The following is a 25,432-nucleotide window of genomic DNA, read 5'->3' as shown; positions in this document are numbered from 1 at the left end:
ATTTGGAGGCCATATCCTCTGAGGCTTGGTGTAAAAGACATGAGGGTGTTTATCTGAGGACTGATGGCTTGGGGTAACATAGATATCTAAATGGCTGCTGATGTGTGAAAAAAATATTTGTTAAATCTAAGAAAGACAACTTAACAATTAGGGAATAGCCAAATATGGAGTAAACTACTTTCAGGAAGGGCAACATTTCCAGATTATCCAGAGGCTATTTCTGCACTGAGCAGGAGGGTAGATAAGGTCTCTCCCTAATGCTAATGCTCACATTTTATGATTCCCTTATTTGAAAATTATTGAGATTGAAAAGATCGCTGAAGATGAACCCAGACAAAACATCCTCCCTTGATTTCAAAGCCAAAGTCCTACGTAAGGCATATTTGCTCTTGAGCCAAATTGAGTGGCACTGTTTAAAGGCCCATTTCTCCTGGGCTCTGGAATTCTGTATTGCCCCAACTCTAGGTTGATTTCCATTTTGACATAAAATGCACACAGGAAAATGTCAAAAGGGAAATCTCTGAGATTGAGTTATATAAATGCTCAGATCTGCTTGTGGAAATACTGGTATGGAGCCAGTGAGTAGGGACAGCATACTTCCTTTCTTTGTTAGGCTTTCTCTTTCTCTTTCTCTCCCCCCTCTCTCTTCCTCCCTCTCTCCCTTCCTCCCTCCATCTCTTATATCTTCAACTAACCAGAATGAAGGCTGGTGCAGGGATAGAGAGACAGAGGTTATTAATTTCAGGCTCAAGGGCAGGAAAACTGGTGGATGAGATGATGGGGGCCTTCACAGCTTGTGAACATGAAATCAACAAAATAACATGAAAATCACATCCTCTACTGCAGTCCAAATGCATTTCCTGAGATAAAGGGAGCAGGACCTTGAGCAGGATTCAACATAGTTTTCACTGGGGGCTGAGCACTGCACTGAAGTCTCTTGGTTGGCTTTTCAGAACAAACTGTTATTTTCTGGGCTTTTCACCTCATGCTGCTTGGCTGAATCTCCACTGCACGTTGCTAGAAATCAGACTTCTTACAGCTGCCATGTAATCAAACTCTATCCATTTCCTGTCTCTCTGGTCTTGGCCAAGTGTGACTTGCTCCTTCACAAAGTGTCCTTTTCCCTCTTGCATCCCACTAAGTACCCTTACACTCCTACTGGCTGCTAAAGTCTTCATGCTGTTATAGATACACATATGAAGGCTGTGTCTGCAGCCTCGTTCTCTACAACTTTGCCAACACTCCCCCATTTTTCTCTCCATGTCCTCTCTCCAATAATGCCCATGTCTGCAGTATTTGCTGCTGGGACAGAGAAGTCAGAAACCTATCAGACCCGCTTTCCTGAAAGTCCTATTTCTCCTTGGAACAGAAAAGGCTTTCTAATGTGGCTTTCAGGGTTTTCCGATTTGCTGGTGGATGGATGTGGAGTGGGCATCCCGTCTGCACATCTGGCAGGGGAGCCTTCCAGATTTTCCTCATGACTCAGGATCAGTTTCTGAATGCTGGGCGGGGCAATAGCTCCTGAAGTTTCTGTGAGGCACCTCCCCCTATGAGCAGAGTTTGGTACAGCCCAAATAGTTTTCAGGTTAAAGAAAGCCAGAATCTTTGTTCAGCCGCACTGACCGAACAGATTTAGTGGGGTTACCTGGTTAAGAGCAGACACAGCAGCAGCAGCAGCAGCAGCAGCAGCAGCAGCAGCAGCAGCAGCAGCAGCAGCAGCAGCAGCAACAGCGATAACTCAGGTGAGTAGAGAGGACATCCACAAACTTAGCCTAGACTTTTATTTTGTGGGTAACTCAGCATCTAAGAGATGTAAAGAAACTTCAACTTTGCAGCTCATCATACTATGCAATTATAATGTTTTGGTTTGTCCAGATCTAATGTATGCATATTTATAGCAGCTTGGGAACTTCAGCAAAAAAGAATTTTGGTTGGCTATTTTGGGGGACAGAGTGCAGCGTTTGTGGCTGTGTCACAGTAAGAATTTTCTAGGTATAGATGATCATTTTTTTTATGTACATGTGTGTATGCAAGCCTTCTGGTAAATACTTGGTAAGCAAGGACAAATTTGGGAGAGGGGTGTGTTTGGGAGAAGTCTGGCTGACAGGGCTTCATTTTAGCTTCTTCTGACTGGTAGGTACTGAAAAGTGCTGAAGCATAGGGAAAACTGTAGAGCCACACAGTGTGCCGATGGATGTCCTGAGACAGCTGGCACAGGGATGCACAGGTTGCTTCACTGTTGCACAGGAGGGAGTGGCAACCTAACATGCCTTCACTCCTTCTCTCTAGCTGGGGTGGGGGTCATTTTGCCCTAGCGACAGGACGATCTTGGCTATTCCATTGCCAGCCGCTGGTCTGATTTTGTTTCTGTCTGATTCTAGATTTGGTTTAAATTTTGATTTGCAATTGAGGATTTGAACCCCAAACCAACGGCACCATTGCAGGGACTTAACTAGGCTACTTGACCAGCACTTGCTTTGGGGGGTGGGCGCAGGAAAAAGGAGTTGCACTGCACACTGTAATAGAAACAATTGTCTCTGAGGATTTAGAACTTAAGTTTGGTGAAAAGCACTTTGGACAATTCACCCAATTCTACTGTTTTGACGGTCACTTTCAGCTTCAGCAAAAAGCATCCTGGTTTGTATTAATGTTTTATTAAACTTCAGCTAATGCTTCATTTGCTCATCTTTGTTGTGAAATTAAAGACTCTTTATAGTCTGAGTGAATGGACAAAAAAATTCTTTAGGAGCTGCGAATTAACTCTTTCATTCCTCAGGCAGTTTGTATGTGTTTGTGTTTTTGTGTGTGTGTTTTTGCGTGTGTGTGCACGTGCACACATGAACTTTTTATTTGAATAGGAATAGCATTCTTTATTAGTCCTTATAGTTTTGAGGAGCACAGGGAAAAGCTTCAACACTTAAATGGTCAGGGATAGGTTAAAAACCAGGCTTTCCATATCCTTGCAAGTTTTCAGTTCCTAAATTAAAAGCAGAAAAAGACCCTTTTTTGACCCCAAAACAGTTTGTTTGATTAGCTTTGATTTGAAATCATCTCACCTCTGACAGCTTGCAATTGTAAAACAAATCTCCTGAGTTCCTTCTTGCTAGAAATGGACAATGAGAATTTTCAAAAGCAATTTTGTCCTTGTACTTTTGGGTTTGCATGTTCCCTCCTACACCACTGTGAAAATGTGGTGAAAAGAGTCAGTAGGTCCTGGTTTTAGTGCCAACTCTGTCATTATGTAACCTTAGTCAAGTCTCTTTACATTGAAAGAAAGAAGTGGTACTAACTGGTTTCTGAGCATCCTTCCAGCATAACATTCTATAAAAATCATAACTAGATTCTCAAAGGACTGTAAAATTAGACTTATAGGATATATTCAGCCAAGAGAACAACTCAGCCAAAAAGGAACAGTGAAATAGGGAGTAAAGAATGGCAGAGGAGCCATTTTATATGTGTCCTAAATGGCAACTTGTGTCTTATGTAAAGAGAGTGATCAAACTTCCACCCCTCTACTAAGCACAGAATTGAGATTTAATTTGTTGAAAGTGTTTCTTAATACTATTGCTATCTGTTAATCTTATCCTTTACCATCGAAAAGCATGCTGCCAAGGCTCAATGGGTAAAGTGCCTGCTGCACAAGTGAGAGAACATGAGTTTTGATTCCCACCACTCACCTAAAACTGGACAAGGTAGCATATGTCTGTACTCACAGGACTCCTACAATGAGATGGGAGGTGGGACAGGACAATTCCCAGAAGTCCCTGAGCCAGCGAGCCCAGTAAACACACCAGTAAACAATGAGAGATCTTGCATCAAATAGGGAGAAAGTTGAGAAGCAACACCTGAGATTGTTGTCCTTTGATCTCCACATGCTTGTCATGACATGGGTGTTTGTGTGCACATGTACGTGCACACACACACACACACACACACGCATGCACGCACACATATACTTCCATTCTTCACGTCAATAGATTTGCCCAATAATGCCCTAGGTGGATAGGGAAGCTATCATGTCCCCACTGCGCTTAAGTGGTAGCATTGAGGATTTGATCCTAGGTCTCCTGACTACTTATACTCTTTTTGTGATTTTGAGATGCGTTTTAATTTTTGATAGAGTTTTTCGGCAATAAAATTAGAGGAAATTGTATACTTTTCCTCTCTTTGAATTGTTTTGAATAGTTTTCTCCCTGGACAGAGTAGGTGCGTCCTACAGAAACGAGTAGGCTGGATCAGGGAGCTTTATGGTTCCATCTCAATTCCAGAATAACTGGCCAACAATGTGAATCAGAGCAGCTACATCTAACTTCCCTGCTAGATGCTTGGCCATAGGTTTAAGCTAAGAATCTGCTTGTGTAGGTACAGAAAACCCTGTTCTCAGGTATTTGGTGGATACTGGATTTTTATTCTTCCCATTGAAGCCCAGTGTCTCTTGTCACATCATTTCCAGTTGTGAAGATAAGGGATGCTGATTATGTTGTCTTAAGTGAGTTCACTGTGTACCAAGACAGACTTGGGTCTCCTGTACTCAATTTATCTGCAAATCCTTTTATTGTTATTGCTGATAATTACAGAACAAAGGGAATGAGAAAACTGAAAAGAGAAAAAGAAAGTAGCCACAGACAATGTCACCAAAGCTGTATTTTATCCTTCTACCCCTGCTAGGTGCCCCCTTCCTCTCTTACATCCAAAGCTATTTGTGAACCACACATCTCATTTCTTTTATAATTTTTTTGAAATAGATTTGATTTCTGAAATAAACTGACCCACAAGTAAAGACTGGGTGATTTTCTCCAGGAGTTTGCCTAGCTTCCCCCAGCTTTCAAGTCCAGAAAGTAGCCAAAGCTCCTTCTGCTAGCTGCTGCCTTATGTTCTATGAGACAGGCAAACTCAGCTTCCCCTGGCACTTCCCAGCTTTCCACACTCTGGGCCTGACCCTGACCAGGACCCTTACCTAGGTAGGCACAGTGTTCCTCAAATTCTTTCTCTAGACAGTGTGTCTGACTTCAAATAATCCTGCTGAAGACCATTTTCTCAATGCTGAATTCCATAGTTTATTGTGTCCAGTCACCCTTGCCACTAATCCTCAGGCCACAGGGTACCTCTGCATAAATGTCCACTCCTTGTTAGCTAGAGAGTCTTTGGGTTATAGTCACAGCCCTCACTTTTTATTTCTATTAACTTTCCTAACATATGATCCTCAAATAAATAGCTTTTTCCTCTCATCATCGGGTGCAGTGTGTCAGGGAAGAGGACTTATTCCTTTGCACACACCTCTGTTCTGACAGAGAAAATTTGTTTATGAGAATCTCAGTGTACAAATTTCTTGGTTTGCAAAAGTTTTCTGAGAGGTAATTGATGAACCCTCAGATGTAAAGGATTTGAATCCTCCCATGATTATTAAGCCATGAAAATAAAGAACCTTTTCAATATCCACCATGGCAATAAATTCTAGGCAAAATGCCTCAAAGTTGAGCATCATGTTTGCTTTGGAGGATTTCCTCATAAGAACTAAAAAAAAAAAAAAAAAATCTTTCTTTTTAAAAAAAGCAGTGACCAAAGAAGAAATGTGATGTGATGGAAAGCCAAATACCAGATCTGGCATTATGCAGGCTGCTGTTTTCTCTGAGCTGCCATGACTGCAAATACAAAATGAAAGGCATAGATTGTGTGTACACAACATGGCTGCTGCAAAGAAAAAGAAAGATAATATAAACTAAAGTATAAAGTGCACATTTCAAACAATAAATTGCCACACATTAGTTTACCGCTAAGGACATTCATCTGTTCAACAAATATTGCCGAGACAGTGATCAAATGTCCAGTTCTGTGCCAGACGATGACAATGCTGTAGAGTATATGCTGTATATGTTGTATTCATAGAGCTCTTTCTACTTATTCACAATTGATTCAACATTAACCATCTCATCAGGTACAGCTGCACTGTAAGGGGTCAGGATGCATATACCCTGCCTGTCATGATGACAAAATCAAGGCACAAAAAGAAGGTCATGAAGTAAATGGGACACAGTTCTCCTCTTAATTAGTTAGAAATCGGGATTGGTTTTACTGTGTAAATCTAATCAGACTTGAAGCCATAATTTTACCCAAATTAAAATTCAGACACATAGCCTGCTATAACCATATTTTCCATTTACCACCCCCCCAAATGCAAACACACTCACCCAAAAGGCATCTTATCAAGGTTTGACCCTTCCATACCAGCTGTACATTCTGTCTCTGAAAAAAAAACCTACTGAGATCATACTGTTATTTTAAATCAAACCTCATTTTGTTAAATTGATGTTATGTTGGTGTCTAGATAAGCCCTCTTTATAACATGCCAGGCACATTATGTTACTGAATATTGCAATGGGGACTTGTAAGCACATGTGGCTTTCCCAAGAGCAGGATATGCCCATTTATCCAGAATGTTCAGGAACTTAGAGGTTCTGGCAAACTAAATGCTCTAATTGCCTCAGACTGTCCTATATTTGTAGTCCCCAGCCTCTGGCAATTCACCAAGCCTTCTAGGGAAAACAAGAGGCACAGCAGAGTTTGTCAAAACTTTCAGCACATGAAAATTGGGGTCCATTTGGAATAGACTCCAGAAAGACTGGGCAAACATTCAGGTTGGCTCTGATGTTGCTTAACGAAAAATTATTACTGATGCCACCCATACTTTCAAATACAATGAAATACAGTAATATTTAAAACACAGGAACAGACTGAAATCTGGTTAGTGGAAAGCACTTTGGTGCTTTGCAGTGTCTCTAAAGCCCTCAATTTGAAAAGTAATTGACAATAAATATAGCTGTGGAAAATCGTGGTTACATTCAGATTCTTATTGCTTGGATTTAGAGGAGTATGTTTGTTACACCAAGAATGACAATAGTATTGCCATAAAACAGCACAGCAGAAATTAAAATTAAATTTGTATGGTTTTCACATGGGAAGAGTATTTCATCAATAAGGTATTTCATTGTGACACTAGAAGGATGTGATAAGATTGAGGTCTGATTAATATTATGGTTTTGTTAAGATTATTTTTAAATTTTTTAATTAAAAAACTTTATGCATGTATGTACTGTATTTTGATCAAAATATCCTCCCATTACTTTTTCTTGACCCCCTCCCTGTTCACCTTTCACAAAATCCCATCTTCTAAAAAATCAACAACTGCCTTACAGATATGTAAAAGTTACTTTACTTTCTTTTGGTTATTCAAAGTAGAGTCACACTCTAGCTCAGCCTGGAATTCACTATGTAGTTGTAGGCTGGCCTCAAACTCATAGCAATCCTCCTACCTCTGCCTCCTGAATGCTGGGAGTAAAGGCATGCACCACCACACTTGGCTAGAGATACTTTTAAAAGTGAGAATGTAGCCTATTTGGGGTTTGTTTTTGCAATTTGGCTTTTAGAACTCTGAACAATGGTCATTTTTTTTTGTTTCAGTCCTACTGTATTATATAATATAGTTATCTCTCTGGAATATATGGTTTAGTTAACTGACAACATGAACATTTTATAACACTCTCCTCATTTATTATAAAATATCAGTGGTATCATGAAAATCTGTCTTTATGCATAAAGTCAAAACATTGAAAAGTCTTCTATCACTCAAAGCTACTTAAAATCAAATTTGCCTTTCAAGGTATATTCAGAAAAAAATAGTGTTAAGAATATTTGAGTGTTGGGGAATCTGATAGACTGTCTGAAGAACTGCTATATTAATTCTGTTTAACAATGTGAGCTTTTCTTCTTCTACAGTATTTTTTGAAGAAAAGAAAACAACGGAGTATTACCACAGGATAAGAATCTCCAGTCCATTAAATTAGTGTAATTGAATTCCAGAGTCTGCCTTTTGATTTGAGAGTCTGCAAATGATTGTACATTACACTGTGAAGAAAAAAAAAAAGACCATACAATCTCTATCTTTTCTTGTCTTTGGAGGCCATCTGCTGAGCTCTGCTTCTTGCATTAGCCTTCACAGCCAGTACTAGAATATGTGAAGCTCTTTAAATAATAAAATAAAAGTAATTGTAAAAAAGGGCTTGTTAAAATTGAACAGCTGCTTCTCCCTTGTGCACTAAGTGCAACAACGTGTTCTGGATATGCTATAGTGATTCTTCTTCTTTCCTCTTAAACTTTAAAGGTGTACTTTGTTGAGATGTTTCTTCATGATAGAAATGGACAATTGCCCTTTAAATTATTATGATTTATGTGTAGGCTGCAATATTCATATCTACTATCTATTTCACCAGTGAAATTAGTAGGGGCATATTGTTTCATTCTGCAGATAAAAAGAAACAGCCCTTAAAATGGTTAGGTGCTCACTCAAGGCCCCATATTTATTAGTTGCTGAGCCTGGACCCTTCTTTTCTTGAACATGGTGACTTTTCTTTTGAAAGAAAACTTGAAGTACTTAGCTCTGGGGTGAAGCCACTGGGATGATTTCTATTTATGTAATTTCAGGTAAACTTGAAAACTTCCTCCTCATTCTAGGTACAGCAGGACACTATGGGTCCTCCTCTGAAGCTCTTCAGAAACCAGAAGTACCAGGAACTGAAGCAAGAATGCATCAAAGATGGCCGACTTTTCTGTGACCCCACATTTCTGCCAGAGAATGATTCTCTCTTTTACAACCGATTGCTTCCAGGGAAGGTTGTGTGGAAACGCCCCCAGGTAACTTTCATCCACTCCCACCCCACTTGCTATCTTCTAGACTTCTTTCTGATTCAAAACTCCACTTGATTCACTATATCACTTACACTGTTAACTATCATAGCAACTTAAAGATAATCTCAGACTAAGGAAGAGAAAATCTCCTTAGATAGTCAGTGAGCTACAATAAATTAATTCTATAGGGAGAGGATGGAGTTTGCACCGAGTGAAGGTGGCTTTTTACCTACTTGTAGGATTGTACTGTAGGATTTCCTCCATTATGCCTGTTGGCCAGAGGGACACAGGTAGAACTACAGCATTTCACCTCCTACTTGTTAATAATACCTATTATTAGTTATTAATAGTACTGCTTCATAAGCTATACAGGAAGAGAGCTCAATGTATAATAAGATATTGTGAGTCTGGAGAATAGCTAGCAATCTTTATATATCCAAAGAACGTAATTGGACAGAAGGCTATTCTCCTTGGGTTCCTCCCCAATGTGAGGTATATGAGCCCTTGGGGGCTGTTGTAAAATACAAGTTATTAGAACTACACAAGATTAAAATTCTGAAGCTGTTCTGTCTAATGAAGTAAGTTTCTCTACATGATTTTAGGACCAGCTCAGTCACAAGCTCTATGTTTGCATTGTTTAAGAAGGCAAATATCATTTTCAGTTTCAATGTCTGTCATTTAAACAACTTCTTACATGCAATTTCAATACATTACTTTAGTTCATACAGATTACCACCAGGTGGTGCCAAGATACATTGGTTACACGAAGACTGTTTTTCTATAAAATTTGAAGGATTAGTGTTTGCTCATAAATGATAGCCATTCAATGTGTGAGACTGGAGGTTGGAGTTTGGAGGTGCAGCTCAGTGCTAAAGCAAAGGTCTTATGTTCAATCTCCAGTCAAAAAAAAATTTTAAGTGAAAGGAAGAATGTAAGAAGTCTACCTGCTTCCAATTGTTGACATCTATGCAAATAACTTTGCTGACTTTCAACAAAAGTTTGGGGAACATTAGCAGAATTCATTAGATAGTACTTGGGAATGAAGAGAGGTAAGATCTCTACCTTCCCCCAAAAGTCATAAAGAAAATAGAAATGGGCTGGAGGGATTTGCTTGCAAAGTCTAAGGACCCAGGTTCGATTCCCCAGGACCCACATTAGCCAGATGCATAAGGGGGGTTATGTATCTGGAGTTTGTTTGCAGTGGTTAGAGGCCCTGGAATGCCCATTCTTTCTTTCCCTCTTTCTCTTTGTCAAATAAATAAATAAATAAAAATTAAAACAATGCAAAAAGAAAAGAAAATAGAGATATTCTTTCTGGAAGCCACTCTTATGCATGAATGGGACATTGCTCTTTTGTAATATTTGAATATGAGAGATACCAGGCAGGACAGAAAGAAGCAACTGAAAAAGAATATAGAAATTATAAGTGTATTGGGTGGTATCTTTTTTACACAGGATAGACTTGAACATATTTATAGACTAAGGAGCAGACAGTAAAGCTGAGATTAAAGATGCAGAAGAGAGAATGATTAATAAATTTTAGGTCCTAGTGGATACTGGGGGCGGGGATCTGGTGGGCTGCAAAATTACAAGTCAACATGAAGCCATTCTCCAGATGTGAACCGCAGAGACAGTACTTCCTGTGCTGGCTTGTCTTGAGACACATATTTCCTCCTCTGTCTTGGCACAGTCCTTTGTCCTTTGCTTTTATCATCCAAATTCTGTAGATATAATCCTAGATAGATTAGCAATAACCATGACAATAAGTCCATTTTTCAGCTGAGGCAAGCAATGCCCTTTCAACGGTAGGGAAGTATGTGTAACGGGAGGGGGGAGCGACAGAGAAAGATGGAGACAGATACAGATGGAGAACAGGGTGGGGGTAGAAAAGGAGTCAATATTTACAGCATGTTTATTATGGTTCAGATTCCATGTTGGAGCTTTCTATACAGTATTTCATTTTGTACTTATTTATTTCAGTTTAGCAAAGTAGATATGCTAATAATTATTTTGATGTTAAAAAAGTAACAGTATATATTATACCCATCATATTGACAAGGAAAATGAGTCTCTAAGAGAACATAAAGGTTTACTCATGATCAAACTACTAAGCTAAGATTTGAATTTATGTTTGACTACCAAACCCACAACAGTGTTCTCTCTCCTGTGTTGTCTGCTTTATTTGTGTCTCTTCTTTTTACAGAAGTAGGTATTTTCTTTACAGTCAGTTTGCACATCCATTTTCAGTGTTGATACTGCACAATTGATCCATCTTCTTCCTTTGGAGATCATTGTGGGAGCACAGCATTACTAAGCCTAAAGGGAGAGACAATCTTTTCTCAAGTACCTCGTCTATGACAATCTCTGTGCAAGTCACCACCATAGCCTTGGATGAAGCTAATAGGAAAATGTTAGTTGGGAGGATGGACACTGAGCTACCAGAGTTAACTAGTAAATTCTAGCTCATGCCAATAAACTGGAGATACATGTGCCACTTTGTGCATTGGCTTTATGGGGGATACTGGGGAATTGTATCTAGGTTAGTAGACTTTTCAGTCAAGTGCCTTAACCACTGAGCAATCTCTCCAGCCCAGAAAATCTTACGTTGATGAAAAAAATGTTCAAATGGAAACCAAAATAGGAACTTTTTGAGAGACTGGTACAAAATTGAGCCCATGTGTAACTATAAGCGCCTCATCTAGATATGGCTTTGTTCTCTAAAATAAGGTCATGGTTCCTCAGATGAACTCACTAAGATCTCAGGTCCTAAATTACAGTTTTGTTCTAGTTAGCCCCTTGCTCATTCTGGGAATGGTTGGGAATGAGGAACCTACTGTAGGGCTGGCCATGTCCCTACCTGCAGGACTGGCAGGTTTCACGAACTGCCTTTGAAATCACGATTATGCATCAGGATTCTGTTTTTCTAGGGAGCATGTTATGTTCCTGCAGTTCCTGAAGTTTACTCAAGATCTTAATGTTTATTATCAAATGTCACTCATACAAGGAAATTTGTGAAAGAGGGGGCAGAAAGATTGTTAGAGCCACAAGTTGGGACATTATGCACAGAGCTATGTCTCTTCCCTATAAGTGATGCCTATCCCCATAATGCACAATCCACAGTCCACAACAAGGAGGGTCCTTTAGGTGGGGGAAAGACAGGGAGGAGGATAACGATGGTACCAACATGGCTGTATACACACTGTGTATATAACTAATAAAAAAATGGCTAAAGATTTGGATGTGGCTAGTGCAAATGGAATGACCTGTGCAGGGCTATAGGCCTCATAATTACATGTCCTTCTCCCTGAGGTCTCTGGAAAGGGATAGGAAGTAAAAATAATTGTATGGTTCCTAAGAGAATTTAATTCCTAGCAAAGATGACTCGCCTACAGAGTACTCTGGTTTGGCATGAGGGCATGCAGGGAATGGTCCAGCTTTACTCATGTTCAGCTTCCTATTTGTGTGTACCCCCCCCCGAAATTATTTTTGCCTTAACAACTCAGTTCTAGGCTTGTCTCTACTATACCAACACAGCTGGAGCCATTGGAAATTCAGCATCATTATCCTACTCTCAAGCCATCCAGATATTATTAATGTTTGACTTGTGACCTCTCTATGAATCCCACTTAAGCTGAAATGCCTCATCTGTACTCTGCGTCTTAGCTTGAGTTCCAGAAAAATCCCTCCAGCCTCCTTCCTTAGCCTCAGCTGGAAGATATCCAGTGTGTACAAAACTATAGGAAATGCCAATAAATAGCCATTCCATTAAATTTTTTTTCTGTATTTTTAAGTCATTACAAAAAAAATGCTTTAGGCTGTTAGATTTGCACTGGCTCCTTTCCTTTTCCCTTTCTAACTCTTTGGCTACTTTCTAGTCTTTTATGTTGAAGTTCCTGAAAGAGGTAGAAGATGTGGCATAATAAATATTTGTTTTCTATGTTCCATATCTTGGTACTTACATTTAGTAGAAGACTGACTCATAGTAAATTCAATTGAGGAAATCAATGCCTAGTGATGAGATATTGATCCTAAAATTAGAACCTAAAAGAAGTCTCTGGCAAAAACAAATGGAGTATTGGGCTAGAGAGATTGATTAGCAGTTAAGGTGCTTGCCTGCAAAGCCTAAGAACCCATCTTTGACTCTCCAGATTTGATACACAAAGCCAGACACACAAAGTGATGCATGCACAAAAGCTCACATGCACACAAGGTGGCACATGCATCTGAAGTTTACTTACAGTGGCTGGAGGCCCTGGTGCACCAATTCTCTTCCTCTCTCTTTCCCAATCTTGCTCTCACTCTCTTTCATAAAAAAGGCTAGTCTGTTGGGCTTGCCTCAAAAAATGGAGTATTAAATTAAGTATATGATACTGAGTATATAATACTGTTACGGCTGAATGAAAAAGTTGGTAGCATCTTTGTTCTTCAAGAGATGCACAATATTATCCCTGACATAGGGCCATTGACAAATGTAAAGGCAAAGAGGTAGACCAATTGAAGTCTTGAGGTCATTCTCTTATGGTATGATTTAAAATAATATTTTGTTTTGTTTATGAGAGAGAAATAATGTGTGCATCAGTGCCTTTAGCCACTGCAAATAAACTCCAGACACACGTGCTACCATGTGCATCTGGGGACTCGAGCCTGGATCCTTAGGCTTAGCAGGCAAATGCCTTAACCAGTAAGCAATCTCTCCAGCCCCTAATGATATGTTTTTAAATGAAGAATTAAAAACTTCAGTTCTATGCATCCTATTAACTAGATAGATAATCAGAGAAACAAGTTCCTGCCTTTCTGTGAGCTAGATTCTTCAGATGTAAAATAAAGAGATTGACTAAATAGTCTCTAAAAGTTCTGAACTTTTGACATTTCATATTAAATATATATCCTATATGAAGTGGTGAAGTAAAATGAGAATAGAGGAGGTTATAAGGGAGAATATGAAATGTTTTCTCCCCAAATTTATGTTCTAATATGATTGCACACAGCTAATAACATATGTTATATATACATTAATGTCTACACATAGACACACAAAATAACATCCAATGCATATCTACAGGACAATAATCACCCAGTTCCTCAATTTGGTGTCTGTTTTTATGCCTTTTTACTGTTTTATGTGACCCTTTGTGTCTTGAGAGAAGTTGATATATCAAAAATATTTCCTAGTCACAGATCTCTTCTTATGGAAATTGAAGACATTATAAAGTAACTGTTACCACTAGTAACTCTACATAAAGCCAGCAAATAATTTACATTACTAATAGAAAGCACATTTTTTTTTACATATCGCTTTGCTGTTTTCCATGCTAGGAAACTATGTTATATTTCATCTAGCTCCAGGAAATCACTGTGTAACTTTTCATCTTCATCCAAATAAAATGGTAATGTCTGATCTGGGGAGGACAAATTATGCTTAGTTTCATCTTAGAAAAAGCAAAGAAATAGACGAGAAGAAAACACCAGGACCTAACTCATCCAACACACCTGCTCTGTGTTCAATAAATGAAAAAATGGCAAATGACAACTCATAAACTATTTAATAAGATAATAAGTAGTGATAAGGCACCAGACATGCATCTTAAACAAATAAGACCAGAAAATCCTAAAGTGACAGCCCATCTAACAATATCCTTTTGGCAGAGGGTTGCCCAATTAATCTTCACTTTGGATGTGTCCTTGCCCAGAATGCTGATTTCTGTCCAGAGTTATTTTGGCTTTTAAAGAATATATGGAATGTTTTATTCTGTAGACCAGACCCTTCATGAAGGAGAATTATGTCCATTTAAAAAAAAAAGAGTTGAGCACCAGAAAAATACAGCCATCTTTTTAATAATTTGTAAAAGGGTATATGTCTGGATTTTCTTTCCATTTGCAACTAGGATTTATTTCTGCTGGGTAAGCAGAATGTCAAGGTACAGGCCAACAGCCTCCTCCATGAAGCTGTCTCCATCTATCAAGACTTCATTGGTATTTGATGCCTTTGAACTCTGCAAGTGCTGGTGCTCTGAGTCACACAATCATGTCTGCAATTCTATGGTATCATGTATGCTGCTATGCCTTTGCCTATGCCAGTCCTTCTACCTGTTATGTCTTCACATTTCTCCCTTGCCCAATGGCCTAACTGAATTCAGTGAATTCAAGCCTCATCATCATCACTGTGGCACCTATTCTATCACCAGGGGAAATTTTGGGATTTTTACATTTTAAGCACTGATTATACTTTGAAAGTGTCCCCATTGGGCCTTCAGTTCATTTTTGTAGCTATATAATGCAAATCTAATTTTCCTATGCACAGTGGGAATGACACAGCTAATGAATAATATGTTTGTGTGAACACACATACTACCCTGTCTCTGTCCAGACCCCTGTGGAATCTCCATTGTGGAAATTGTGTTTGTTGACAATCTCCTATGCATGGTCTATTAACACTTGCTATAAATGCTGCTGCCATCTAGATTCATAGAAAGGGGGTTGGGGAGCTTGTTGCCATGGAGACTGCTATTGCTTTTGCTTTATGTTAGAAAGGGGCTTCATGTAAGGACTCCTAACTCATTTTCCTAGAGGCAGATGCATTAATATTCACGTCTACTAGACCTTGTCTCTTAAGTGAAATCACCCTTTACCAAGAACAGGTGCTGCAGAAAAAAAAAATCTTATCCTACAAAATGGGATCAAAATGTAATGTCCTAATCCTTCGTTCTCATCTTTCAAATTTCATTGCTGTGGTGAAAATTCTTCCAAAGGGCAGTCCCTCCACCAGCATATTCTATCCTCTCTCACCCCATACCCTCATTGAATTTCTTTTTTCATTTCCTCATATGATCCCTTTACTGTGCCTTGATCATGTACTGTTTTGTGTTTTTCCATACAATTCCCTTTAAGTTTTCCTTTGTCCCATCTATCAAAACCCTAGCTACCTTTAACCCCAACTCTATCTTAGGTTGTCCACCTGCCTAGTTCAGTTCACAGTGAATCTTGTAAAATTCTTCCTGTACTCTTATATAACCAACTATTATATCCACAGGACATCTGTGATGATCCCCATCTGATTGTGGGAAACATCAGCAACCACCAGCTGATACAGGGAAGATTGGGGCACAAGTCAATGGTCCCTGCCTTTTCCTGCTTGGCTGTTCAGGAGTCTCACTGGACAAAGGTATTCTCACTTCTATGGGAGCTCATTCCATTTCAAAATTCTGCTTTAATAATTTTAGCTTATTCTATTTCCTGAAGCTAGAGGCATGAACTAGTGACTTCCCTCTATTTCATTATAAGAATTGTTACAAACACAGATTAGTTAGATTTTATACAAACCACCCATATGCATCAAGGTCCTATCACTGACATTTTACTCTATGTACTTTGTCACACATACTTCTTGATCTTTTCTTGCCATTTTCAGTGCTTTGACTTAGTATTTTTTCATATTGTAGACTCTGTACCTACTGGGGTATAAAGTCAGTAAGAACTATATAGTCACTAACATGTTCATGCATAACAAAAACTTGAGAAAGATGGAAACATGTCCTTGAAAAGTTTCTAATAGATGATTAATAGTACAATTTCCTTTGATAAAACAACAAAGTAGGGCTGGAGAGATTGCTTAGTGGTTAAGGTGCTTGCCTCCAAAGCCAAAGGACCTGGTTCAATTCCCCAGATCCACATGAGCCAGATGCACAAGGTGGATATGGAGTTTATCTGCAGTGCCTGAAGACCCAGGCGCACCATTCTCTCTCTCTCTCTATGTGGCTGTATCTCTCTCAAATAAATAAAGTAAATAAATTTTTAAAAATACAAAAAGATAACTGTTTCTGTTTAAAAACAACCAAAGTATTTAGGACAAAGAACATTTGATTTGGTATAATTAACATTTTCCTCATGGAAATAATTATTATAAAAAGAGAATTTCATACAAGTAATAAATATCATATTTTATATAGTATATCTACATGAGAACTTTAGAATGGACATTGACAAACAAACTGGAATTGGTCTTCTACTTTTCTTGCTTTTATTTATTTACTTAAATTTTTTACTTTTATTATTTGAGAGACAGAAAGAGAGAGAGAGAGAGAGAGAGAGAGAGAGAGAGAGAGAATGGGCATGCCAGGGCCTCTAGCCACTGCAAACAAACTCCAGGTGCATGCATCACCTTATGCAGCTGGCTTATGTGGATACTGGGGAGTCAAGCCTGGGTCTTTTGGTTTGCAAGCTAGCGCCTTAATCACTAAGCTGTCTCTTTGGCCCTCACTTATATTTTCAATAACTTGCTTATATATTTAAACACACACACTCACAAGTCTATGTGAATAATCCATTTCTCGTCATCTAGTTTATAAATTATCTGAGAAGCTCCTAATTGCATCCCAACCATTCTGTGTATACAGAAAAGGTCTAGTAATATCATACTTAGGTGAAGCTGAAAGAGAGGAGCAGAAGTTGTAGACAAAATGCCCTACTTAGATCTTCCCAATAGACTCAAGCCATGTATATTTGGAATGCTTCCTTTTGCCATATGGTTTTGCTAGTACTTTATTATGATCTCAGTATCTGGATATTTTCTTGTGAATAACACTTGATTGAATGGTTTTCCCTTTCCAGACAATTCCAAATCATAAGGAACAGGAATGGGATCCACGAAAACCAGATAAATATGCTGGAATATTTCGCTTCCGTTTCTGGCATTTTGGAGAATGGACTGAGGTAGTGATTGATGACTTGTTGCCCACCATCAATGGAGATCTGGTCTTCTCTTTCTCCACCTCCATGAATGAGTTTTGGAATGCTCTACTGGAAAAAGCTTATGCAAAGTAAGGAGGGGGTTGACTAATCTGTGGTCAGGACACATGAAAAAAAGAAAACCACACTTGTCTTTGGGAGCTCATTTTCTTTAAAATCAACCCTAGAATTAAACTTCAGTTGGATCACAGTCAGATTCAAGACATTGCTTTGAGCCTGGGTGTGGTTCTTAGAAATCCTAAAGGAAGAAGAAATCAGTTTTGGTTTCCATTAAATCCTTTTCTTCCCCTAGATTTCCTAGGCATGCTTTCTTGATGTGAATTTGCATATCATATGAAATTATCATGTTCTACTTTTCTTTGTCTATTATCTGCCTGTAGAAAGAAATTTCAGCATGGACTATCCTTGACTAGCATAGCCTAAACCTAGAAATCTCTGATTGAAAATCTCAAAATATCTTCCACTTCATATCTCGTGTAAAACCAGCTAGGAAAGGTTGAGCAGGAATCGTTTTAATTCTTGGGAACATGATGTCCGTGACCAACATAAATAATTTTACAAAGATAACATTGTAAATTTTCCTCCAGGCTGTTGGGATGTTATGAGGCCTTGGATGGTTTAACCATCACTGATATCATGGTGGACTTCACGGGCACATTGGCTGAAACTGTTGACATGCAGAAGGGAAGATACACTGAACTTGTTGAGGAGAAGTACAAGCTGTTCAGAGAACTGTACAAAACATTCACCAAAGGCGGTCTGATTTGCTGCTCTATTGAGGTTTGTGTTTACCAAAACAACCTTCTTATGCTCACTCCTGGCACAAAAGATTACACAGTTTAGGGGAGAACATTACCCTTAGCCCTGAGATCCACAAAAAGCCATTTAAAAGCTCAGAAAGCTAACATAGGCATAGAGTCCTGGCATGGAGACTGAAAAGCATTAATTTTTTATCCTTCTGAACTAGTCATTCCACCAAGGACGTATTCAGAACCCACACTGGTGTAAATAACTAGCTTCTGATAAATTATTCCTCTTGTCTCAGCACCTGACTTGCTCAAGGAATGGATTTGTCATATCCAATTTATTTCATATCAATGAACCACAATGAGTAATTAGAATATGAGTTATTTGTTTTTATATTACATTCTTTATGTTAGGTTTCAGGATCAGATTTCTGTCTGCATAGAGAGAACTAGCTTCAACCAAAAGGGATAAACCAACCAAGGTAGATGGGTCTCCCCATACGCTCATGTGCATCTTTCTTTACTCTCAGTCTCCTAGTCAGGAGGAACAAGAAGTTGAAACTGATTGGGGTTTACTGAAGGGTCACACCTACACGATGACTGACATTCGCAAGATCCGTCTTGGAGAAAGACTTGTAGAAGTGTTCAGTGCTGAGAAACTGTATATGGTTCGTCTGAGGAATCCCTTGGGAAGACAAGAATGGAGTGGCCCTTGGAGTGAAATGTGAGTGCCATCCTACTTTCACTGCTATATCTCCAAAGCTCTGTAGTTTTCCCAAACCTCTCCCTCCAAACTGCTTGTGGGCTTTCAGTGCACAGAGACTTTTGTGAGCTCTAGTCAGGCATGCTACCTGTAACCCAGCCAGACGTTAAGATAATGCAGACTTGATCCTCATGCATTCTCTTTCTTTGACACCTTGAAAAGCACAAAGGCTTATCCTTTTATGTTTTCCTTTTAGTTCTGAAGAATGGCAGCAACTGAATGTGGCAGATCGTAAGAACCTGGGACTTGTCATGTCTGATGATGGAGAGTTTTGGTGAGGAGAGGTGTTCCGTACCAAGGGAATTGGGTATTCTGACTAGAACTACAAGAGGTAAGTATTAAATGCAATTTTCATTTCTTTCTCACACTCTTCCCATTCAGGATGAGCCTGGAAGATTTTTGCCAGAATTTTCAAAAACTAAATGTCTGTCGCAATGTGAACAACCCTGTTTTTGGCCGCAAGGAGCTGGAATCAGTGCTGGGATGTTGGACTGTGGATGATGATCCTCTAATGAACCGCTCAGGAGGCTGCTATAACAACCGTGACACCTTCCTGCAAAATCCCCAGGTTTGAGTCAGCTATTTTCCTTAACCTCCAAGTTACCCTGCCAATGGAAACCCAGGTCTCACTTTGGTCCTCTCTGGGGCATTTCTTTAGCATCGGGTCTCCTATTTGTAGCTATTGTGTAATATTCATCCACCAGGATCTCTAGGGTTTGACTCAGATGGTTGAAAGATCCAGCAGACTATGTTTTGCAGAGATGTGCCTTAGCTGCATTACCAAATCAGAATCATCTTCCCCAGCTGTCTATCTTCTGTTGAGATGGATTAGTACAATTCTTAGCTCCTGCTTTTTTGTGGTGGTTTCATACTACCCAGAGATTTGCCTCTAGACGATGTTCTACTTCTTCCTCATGTGTCTTTACTGCCTAATCATTTTCTTGGGTGCACGTTCGCTATTTTGCCCTCTTTTTTGTTTTCAGGGAGGGCACACTTCTGAAACCCATCATTATGGCTTGCTTTTTCTCTTCTAGAGAAAGATAATTTTCTCAGGATTTGAATCACTTCCCCATTACTCCTGTTCATTGTTTTATCATGGCAACCCTATTTCAGGTGACATATAAGAGGTCAGGCCAGGCACACATCAAATTTTAAGAAATACAAGCATTCCAAGCCCAAGTTTATAATATACTGTATGAAGATGTGCTAATATCTAAACTATATGAAACAGAATTTTAGTTATATTATTGCCTCATTATCCATGGGTATCTCTCCTTTCTATGGATTCTGATTTGGTAATGCATTTGATAATGCAGGCATTTTGGAGAACACTAGGACTGTCAAAACTCATTTACTTATGTCATAATTTCTTTTTACCCTTCTCCTTTTAATTATACCCAAAGAATGCAAGCTCCTATTACTCTCCACTACCTCACACCCATTTACAACCATAGAAATGTTTCAAGTATCAAGCACATAAGCCAAACTGGGGAAATGGTTTCTCTGTAAACACATTCATAGGATTGACATTTGGCGATCTTGGTTTTATACCTGTTTTCTATTTCATTCTAAATGGGGAGGAAGAAACAGAGATAGGGAAAAAATTCTGAGGCTTTTTAGTTTTTTCTCCCAGATGGTTTTGCCAATGATTTGGGACAGGACTATTATTTCTCTTAACATGATGGTAACACACATAAATTCTACACTGAAGTGGATTCAGTCCTTCCATAAACTATAAATCTGGGCTGGCATTATGATCTTATTTCCTGGGAAATGCACGCTTTCTGGCTTAGTAAAATAACATTGATTTCTGTCTTTATGAATTCTGGAACCTTTTATATTTATCTTTTTAAAACAAAGGGTTAATAATAATAGAAAACCAATAACTTATCAGGAACTTACTTATTAAGGTATATCTTCTCTAGCTGAAGAGATGCCTCAATGGTTAAATGCACTTCTTGTGCAAGCATGAGGGTCTGAGGGGACTTGAGACTATCAGAGTTCAAACATTCAGGGCTCACATAAATTAATGGGCATGAGCACTCTCACGTGTAACACCAGTCCCACACAGGAGTGCAGAGACCCAAGAATCATTGCAGCTTGTGAAAAAAAGGGCAAGATCTGGAATCAGTAAGAGACTTTGGCCCAAAAGAAGACCCAGAGAAACAGTGATGGAGCCAGAAAAATGATATTTTTGCTCCAGGCACTATAAGCATGCTCATCCCACCACAGGCTAGCATATGGGGGTGGAGATGAGCTACATGGGCCCACACATATACACATATCCTACAAACACTACATCACACATACACACATAAGCAAAACATAAAATAAAACCTACTTTCTAGGTATCAAAGTCCTAAGACTGAGGTTGTCTTTCACCAGGTGAGTGGTGTGCATAAAGGGAAGCAAATGTAATGATTTATACTTAATAAGTGAATTAATTATCTAGGACCTCATTGCCTGATTGATAGCAAAACCCTGAAGTTAACCCCAGATTTTGCTTCCTAATTTTAGGCTTTATCCCCTAAATTTAGTCTGGTTTATCTGAAACAGGAGTATTAACTCAGCTCTTTGGTGTTTGTCTGTTTGTTTGTTTTGTTGTTGTTTTTTGCCTTTAGTACATCTTCACTGTGCCTGAGGATGGACACAAAGTCATCATGTCACTGCAACAGAAGGACCTGCGTACTTACCGCCGAATGGGGAGACCTGACAATTACATCATTGGCTTTGAGCTCTTCAAGGTAAGGTTGGCATTTGGAGCAATGGGAAGGAAGACAGTCACTATTTAAATCACAACAGTTTAGACTTGGGTGAATTATGAAGGAATAAAGTCTGGGACCTTCCAACGCAACTCCTCAACCACTCTGATTTGATCAGAATGGAATATTTCAGGCTATTTTATTTCTAGGTGGAGATGAACCGCAGATTCCGCCTCCACCACCTGTATATCCAGGAGCGTGCTGGGACTTCTACTTATATTGATACACGTACTGTGTTTCTGAGCAAGTACCTGAAGAAGGGCAACTATGTTCTTGTCCCAACCATGTTCCAGCATGGCCGCACCAGCGAGTTTCTACTGAGAATCTTCTCTGAAGTGCCTGTCCAGCTCAGGTTGTTCCTTGGCAAGCTGTTCAAACTCTTGTTCTCTTTTTTACTTCTGATCATAAACCATTTCTCCCATTCTCTTTTATCCATAGCCTCACTGGGACAACCTGATCAAAGTTGAAATGACAGTGATCAAAATATTTCTCAAAGTAGGGCTATGGAAAATTCCCCATTGCAAGTCTGTGATTCAGAGCTCTAAATTACCACTTAAGGGGAAGAGACTTGTAGCCTAAGCTCTCTCACTTGTATTTTATCTTCTGTTCTCTAGCTGATTCTATCTCCTCTTGAACAGCTGGCACTTTTCATTGCTCCTCTATTATGCTCTAAGTACTGGGTCACCAATGAAGGCTACCCTTTTCCATCCAGCCATAACTACTCTGATCTTTATGTGCTGGTGTTTAAAACCAAAGGAAAGGAAACCATACTGTTAGAATATAAGCCATATCTAAGAAGGAATGGGCTATGTCATCCACCTTCTCATGTTTTTCAACAGTGATGGCTGCTCAGGCAGGATCACCTTGCCAAGGGATGTGAACATCACAAGATGACATATTTTTATTGTTCTAGGGAACTGACCTTGGACATGCCCAAGATGTCCTGCTGGAACCTGGCACGTGGCTACCCAAAAGTAGTTACTCAGATCACTGTTCACAGTGCTGAGGGTCTGGAGAAGAAGTATGCTAATGAAAGTAAGAATTTCAAGGGAGTTCTGAGAATGCCAAATCTAGTTTTATTTAGCTTACATACTAAATAAATTATTTTCCTCAATGGTTCAGTCTAGAGAAGTTTCAATGGATGTCAACCATGGTAGAGAATGGGGTGTTAACTTTATGCAAAATCTACATAATACTCATTTTTATATTCGTATATGAAATATGGGCAACAGAAAGGGAAGAGGGAGCAAAAGTGTTGATTCCTAGGTCATTGTAGTGCCAAGTGCTGTGTGAAAAGTTACAGATTTGATTATATGAAATAGCTTCTAGCTTATCTAGAAAAGGAATCTTAATCACTGTGTTAAAAACAAATGCCACTTTGTTCCAGCTGTAAACCCATATTTGGTTATCAAGTGTGGAAAGGAAGAAGTTCGCTCCCCTGTCCAGAAGAATACCATACATGCCATTTTTGACACCCAGGCCATTTTCTACAGAAGGACCACTGACATACCTATTATAGTTCAGGTAATACGTGAACAAGAGACTAAGGGAGTCGCTCATATTCTCTGTCAGATATTAGATTATCCTAAGTTTTTCACATAAATTTAGAATGCAAAGCCAAGTTTGGCTACTTTGTTATTTACTTGCCTTGCTCTCAAAGCACTTTGCACTAAGCAAAAATCTGGCTTCCTTATTCATCTCTAACTTAAAGCTCTTGCATTTGTTTCATTGTAATTAGAAGCTAGCATATTCATGGGTGCACTTGTGAACACCTCTACTGTAAAGTCTTATGAGGGAAAGCATGTTCCAGTTCTGATGGCCCTTACATTGCTAATTCAGAATGAATCACTCCATCTGGCAGTATTATCAGTAATATCTCTGATCAGTTACCTCTTGGTGACTAATCTAGTCAGGGATGATCCTGAGCTCTGCTTTCATATTTATTGCTTGAGATATCATATTCTCAACCAAACACCACCAGGAAAAGGATAAAAATGATCTCTTGGTTTTAAAAGCAGTCTTCCCAAGATCACCATTTGCAGATGACACTAGGCAAGTATCAGTCTCACAGATGGTTGCTCATTCCCTCTTCCTTGACTTGTCTCTCCAGGTCTGGAACAGCAGAAAATTCTGTGATCAGTTCTTGGGGCAGGTTACACTGGATGCAGACCCCAGTGATTGCCGTGATTTGAAGTCCCTGTACCTGCGAAATAAGGGTGGCCCTACTGCCAAAGTCAAGCAAGGCCACATCAGCTTCAAGGTTATTTCGAGTGATGACCTCACCGAGCTCTAAATCTCCAACGTCAGAGAATCTTGGCAGTTTTCCATCCTTTTAAATGTCAGGTGTTAGGTCTTAGCTATGATTCACAGTTGTTGAAAGAAAGAAATTCTCAATTAACTTTTCCTCTTTTCTGATAAGTTTCCCATACCTTCCAATCCAAGTAGCATCAGTAGCTACATAGCCTATATACCTCCAGCAGCTGGAGAGGGGAGGTTACAGTCCTACATTGAGATAATACAGATATTTGTTCAGAAAAGATCTTTGGGCCTTCCGGGGGTGAGATTCAAGTAGGACAATATCAAGCAGCTGGACATCTTAAAAAGGTCTTTGCTCTTTTCAGGTGGCCAATATATCTTGTCTGTAGGGCATGTTGAAGAAGGAAGAAGGGTGATCAAGGCCAAGCTGGTCTAGCCTGACATCCTAGCTCCTGACCGACACTACAGACATAACAGCAGCATTTCACTCAGTAGCTAGAGCTTACCTAGCCCTTACCATCACTACTGCCACAACCATCACTGCCATCACCACCTCCGGAAAATATAGCTCTACCCTAACCCGTCATCCCCCATGGTGTTCTACCTTCATGTTGAGGAAGATTCCTAGGTGCTTAATCAAAAGCTGAAGTTCAATGAGGCTATTTAGCAAGGAGAGCCTGGGCTTCAGCAATTGGAATCCAGCTGTGTGCCAAAACAGGGAAACATGGAAGGAGCTGCAGTGGGAGACAAAGCCTTGGTCCCCCACCCATTTACATACACATACCTACACTCACACACGCGCATATAGGCGCGCACGAACTACCATTAGGATAGTCAGTGGGCAAGAGTGGGAGTGGAGTATCACACACATGGAATGGATGAAAGAATCCATTGAATAAAAGGACAACCAGTTTGGGGCCCCTGACTGCATCGTGAAACCTCTTGCTGCTGCTAGGTTTACAAACAAGCCCATTGTCCTGTGCCTTCTAATATCACTGGTACTAAAGACCCCATGTGGGAACTTGGGATGTTGGGCCTCAGCCCAGACCTCTCATGCTTTTCCCTCAATTGGGACGCTTCACTTCCTGGGGCATTTGTTTGCCTTCTTGTTTTTCAGTACTCTACAGAATTTCCTTCCCAATCAATCAGTATAAAATGTCTTCCCTTCATCTGCATCTATCAATATTCTACCCTTACTTAATTCAAGGCCCAACATAAATGACACCTCCTCCATGAAGCCCTTCTAAATCTTACCCCCAAGCCCTACTTGCATCAGTAGTTCAATGCTTCTGCAATGGTGAAAAAGAAACATAGTTGTAGTACTTAGTCTAGTCCAGCATGCCATCATTTAAAAATATATTTTGTAGGGTTTTGTAAAGCTCATTCATTTTCTACCAAGTTTTGCAGTCTGTGAAACTTTTAAGGTACCTTTACCACAAAGCATATCATCACAATAAAGTTCATATTCAATAAACTGA

The 25,432-nt window shown here is 39.5% G+C and overlaps 1 protein-coding gene across 1 annotated transcript; it reads left to right on the top strand.

Annotated features, from left to right (window-relative positions):
• Window positions 1–1,594: 1,594 nt before the first annotated feature.
• Window positions 1,595–25,432, top strand: Capn6 (calpain 6). Its single transcript, XM_045140189.1, has 13 exons — window positions 1,595–1,742; window positions 8,509–8,688; window positions 15,713–15,844; window positions 17,290–17,498; window positions 18,015–18,207; window positions 18,704–18,897; window positions 19,133–19,210; window positions 19,318–19,504; window positions 21,558–21,680; window positions 21,848–22,050; window positions 22,612–22,733; window positions 23,086–23,222; window positions 23,809–25,432. Exons 2-13 carry the CDS (start codon window positions 8,524–8,526, stop codon window positions 23,989–23,991), a joined length of 1,926 nt encoding a protein of 641 aa, XP_044996124.1. The 5' UTR covers window positions 1,595–1,742; window positions 8,509–8,523; the 3' UTR covers window positions 23,992–25,432.

This window comes from Jaculus jaculus, chromosome X (genome assembly GCF_020740685.1).
Source record: "Jaculus jaculus isolate mJacJac1 chromosome X, mJacJac1.mat.Y.cur, whole genome shotgun sequence".
In the NCBI taxonomy this organism is placed as follows: Eukaryota; Metazoa; Chordata; class Mammalia; order Rodentia; family Dipodidae; genus Jaculus; species Jaculus jaculus.
Note: the sequence above shows the minus strand (reverse complement) of the source record. Positions and strands in the feature narration are given on the sequence as shown.

Excerpts from the sequence above, each read along its gene's own strand:
- Capn6 (XM_045140189.1), top strand. The coding sequence starts at position 8,524 with ATGGGTCCTCCTCTGAAGCTCTTCAGAAACCAGAAGTACCAGGAACTG. Across the intron at positions 15,845-17,289 it reads AGGAGTCTCACTGGACAAAG|ACAATTCCAAATCATAAGGA; the intron begins GTATTCTCACTT and ends TTCCCTTTCCAG. Across the intron at positions 22,734-23,085 it reads GAAGAAGTATGCTAATGAAA|CTGTAAACCCATATTTGGTT; the intron begins GTAAGAATTTCA and ends ACTTTGTTCCAG.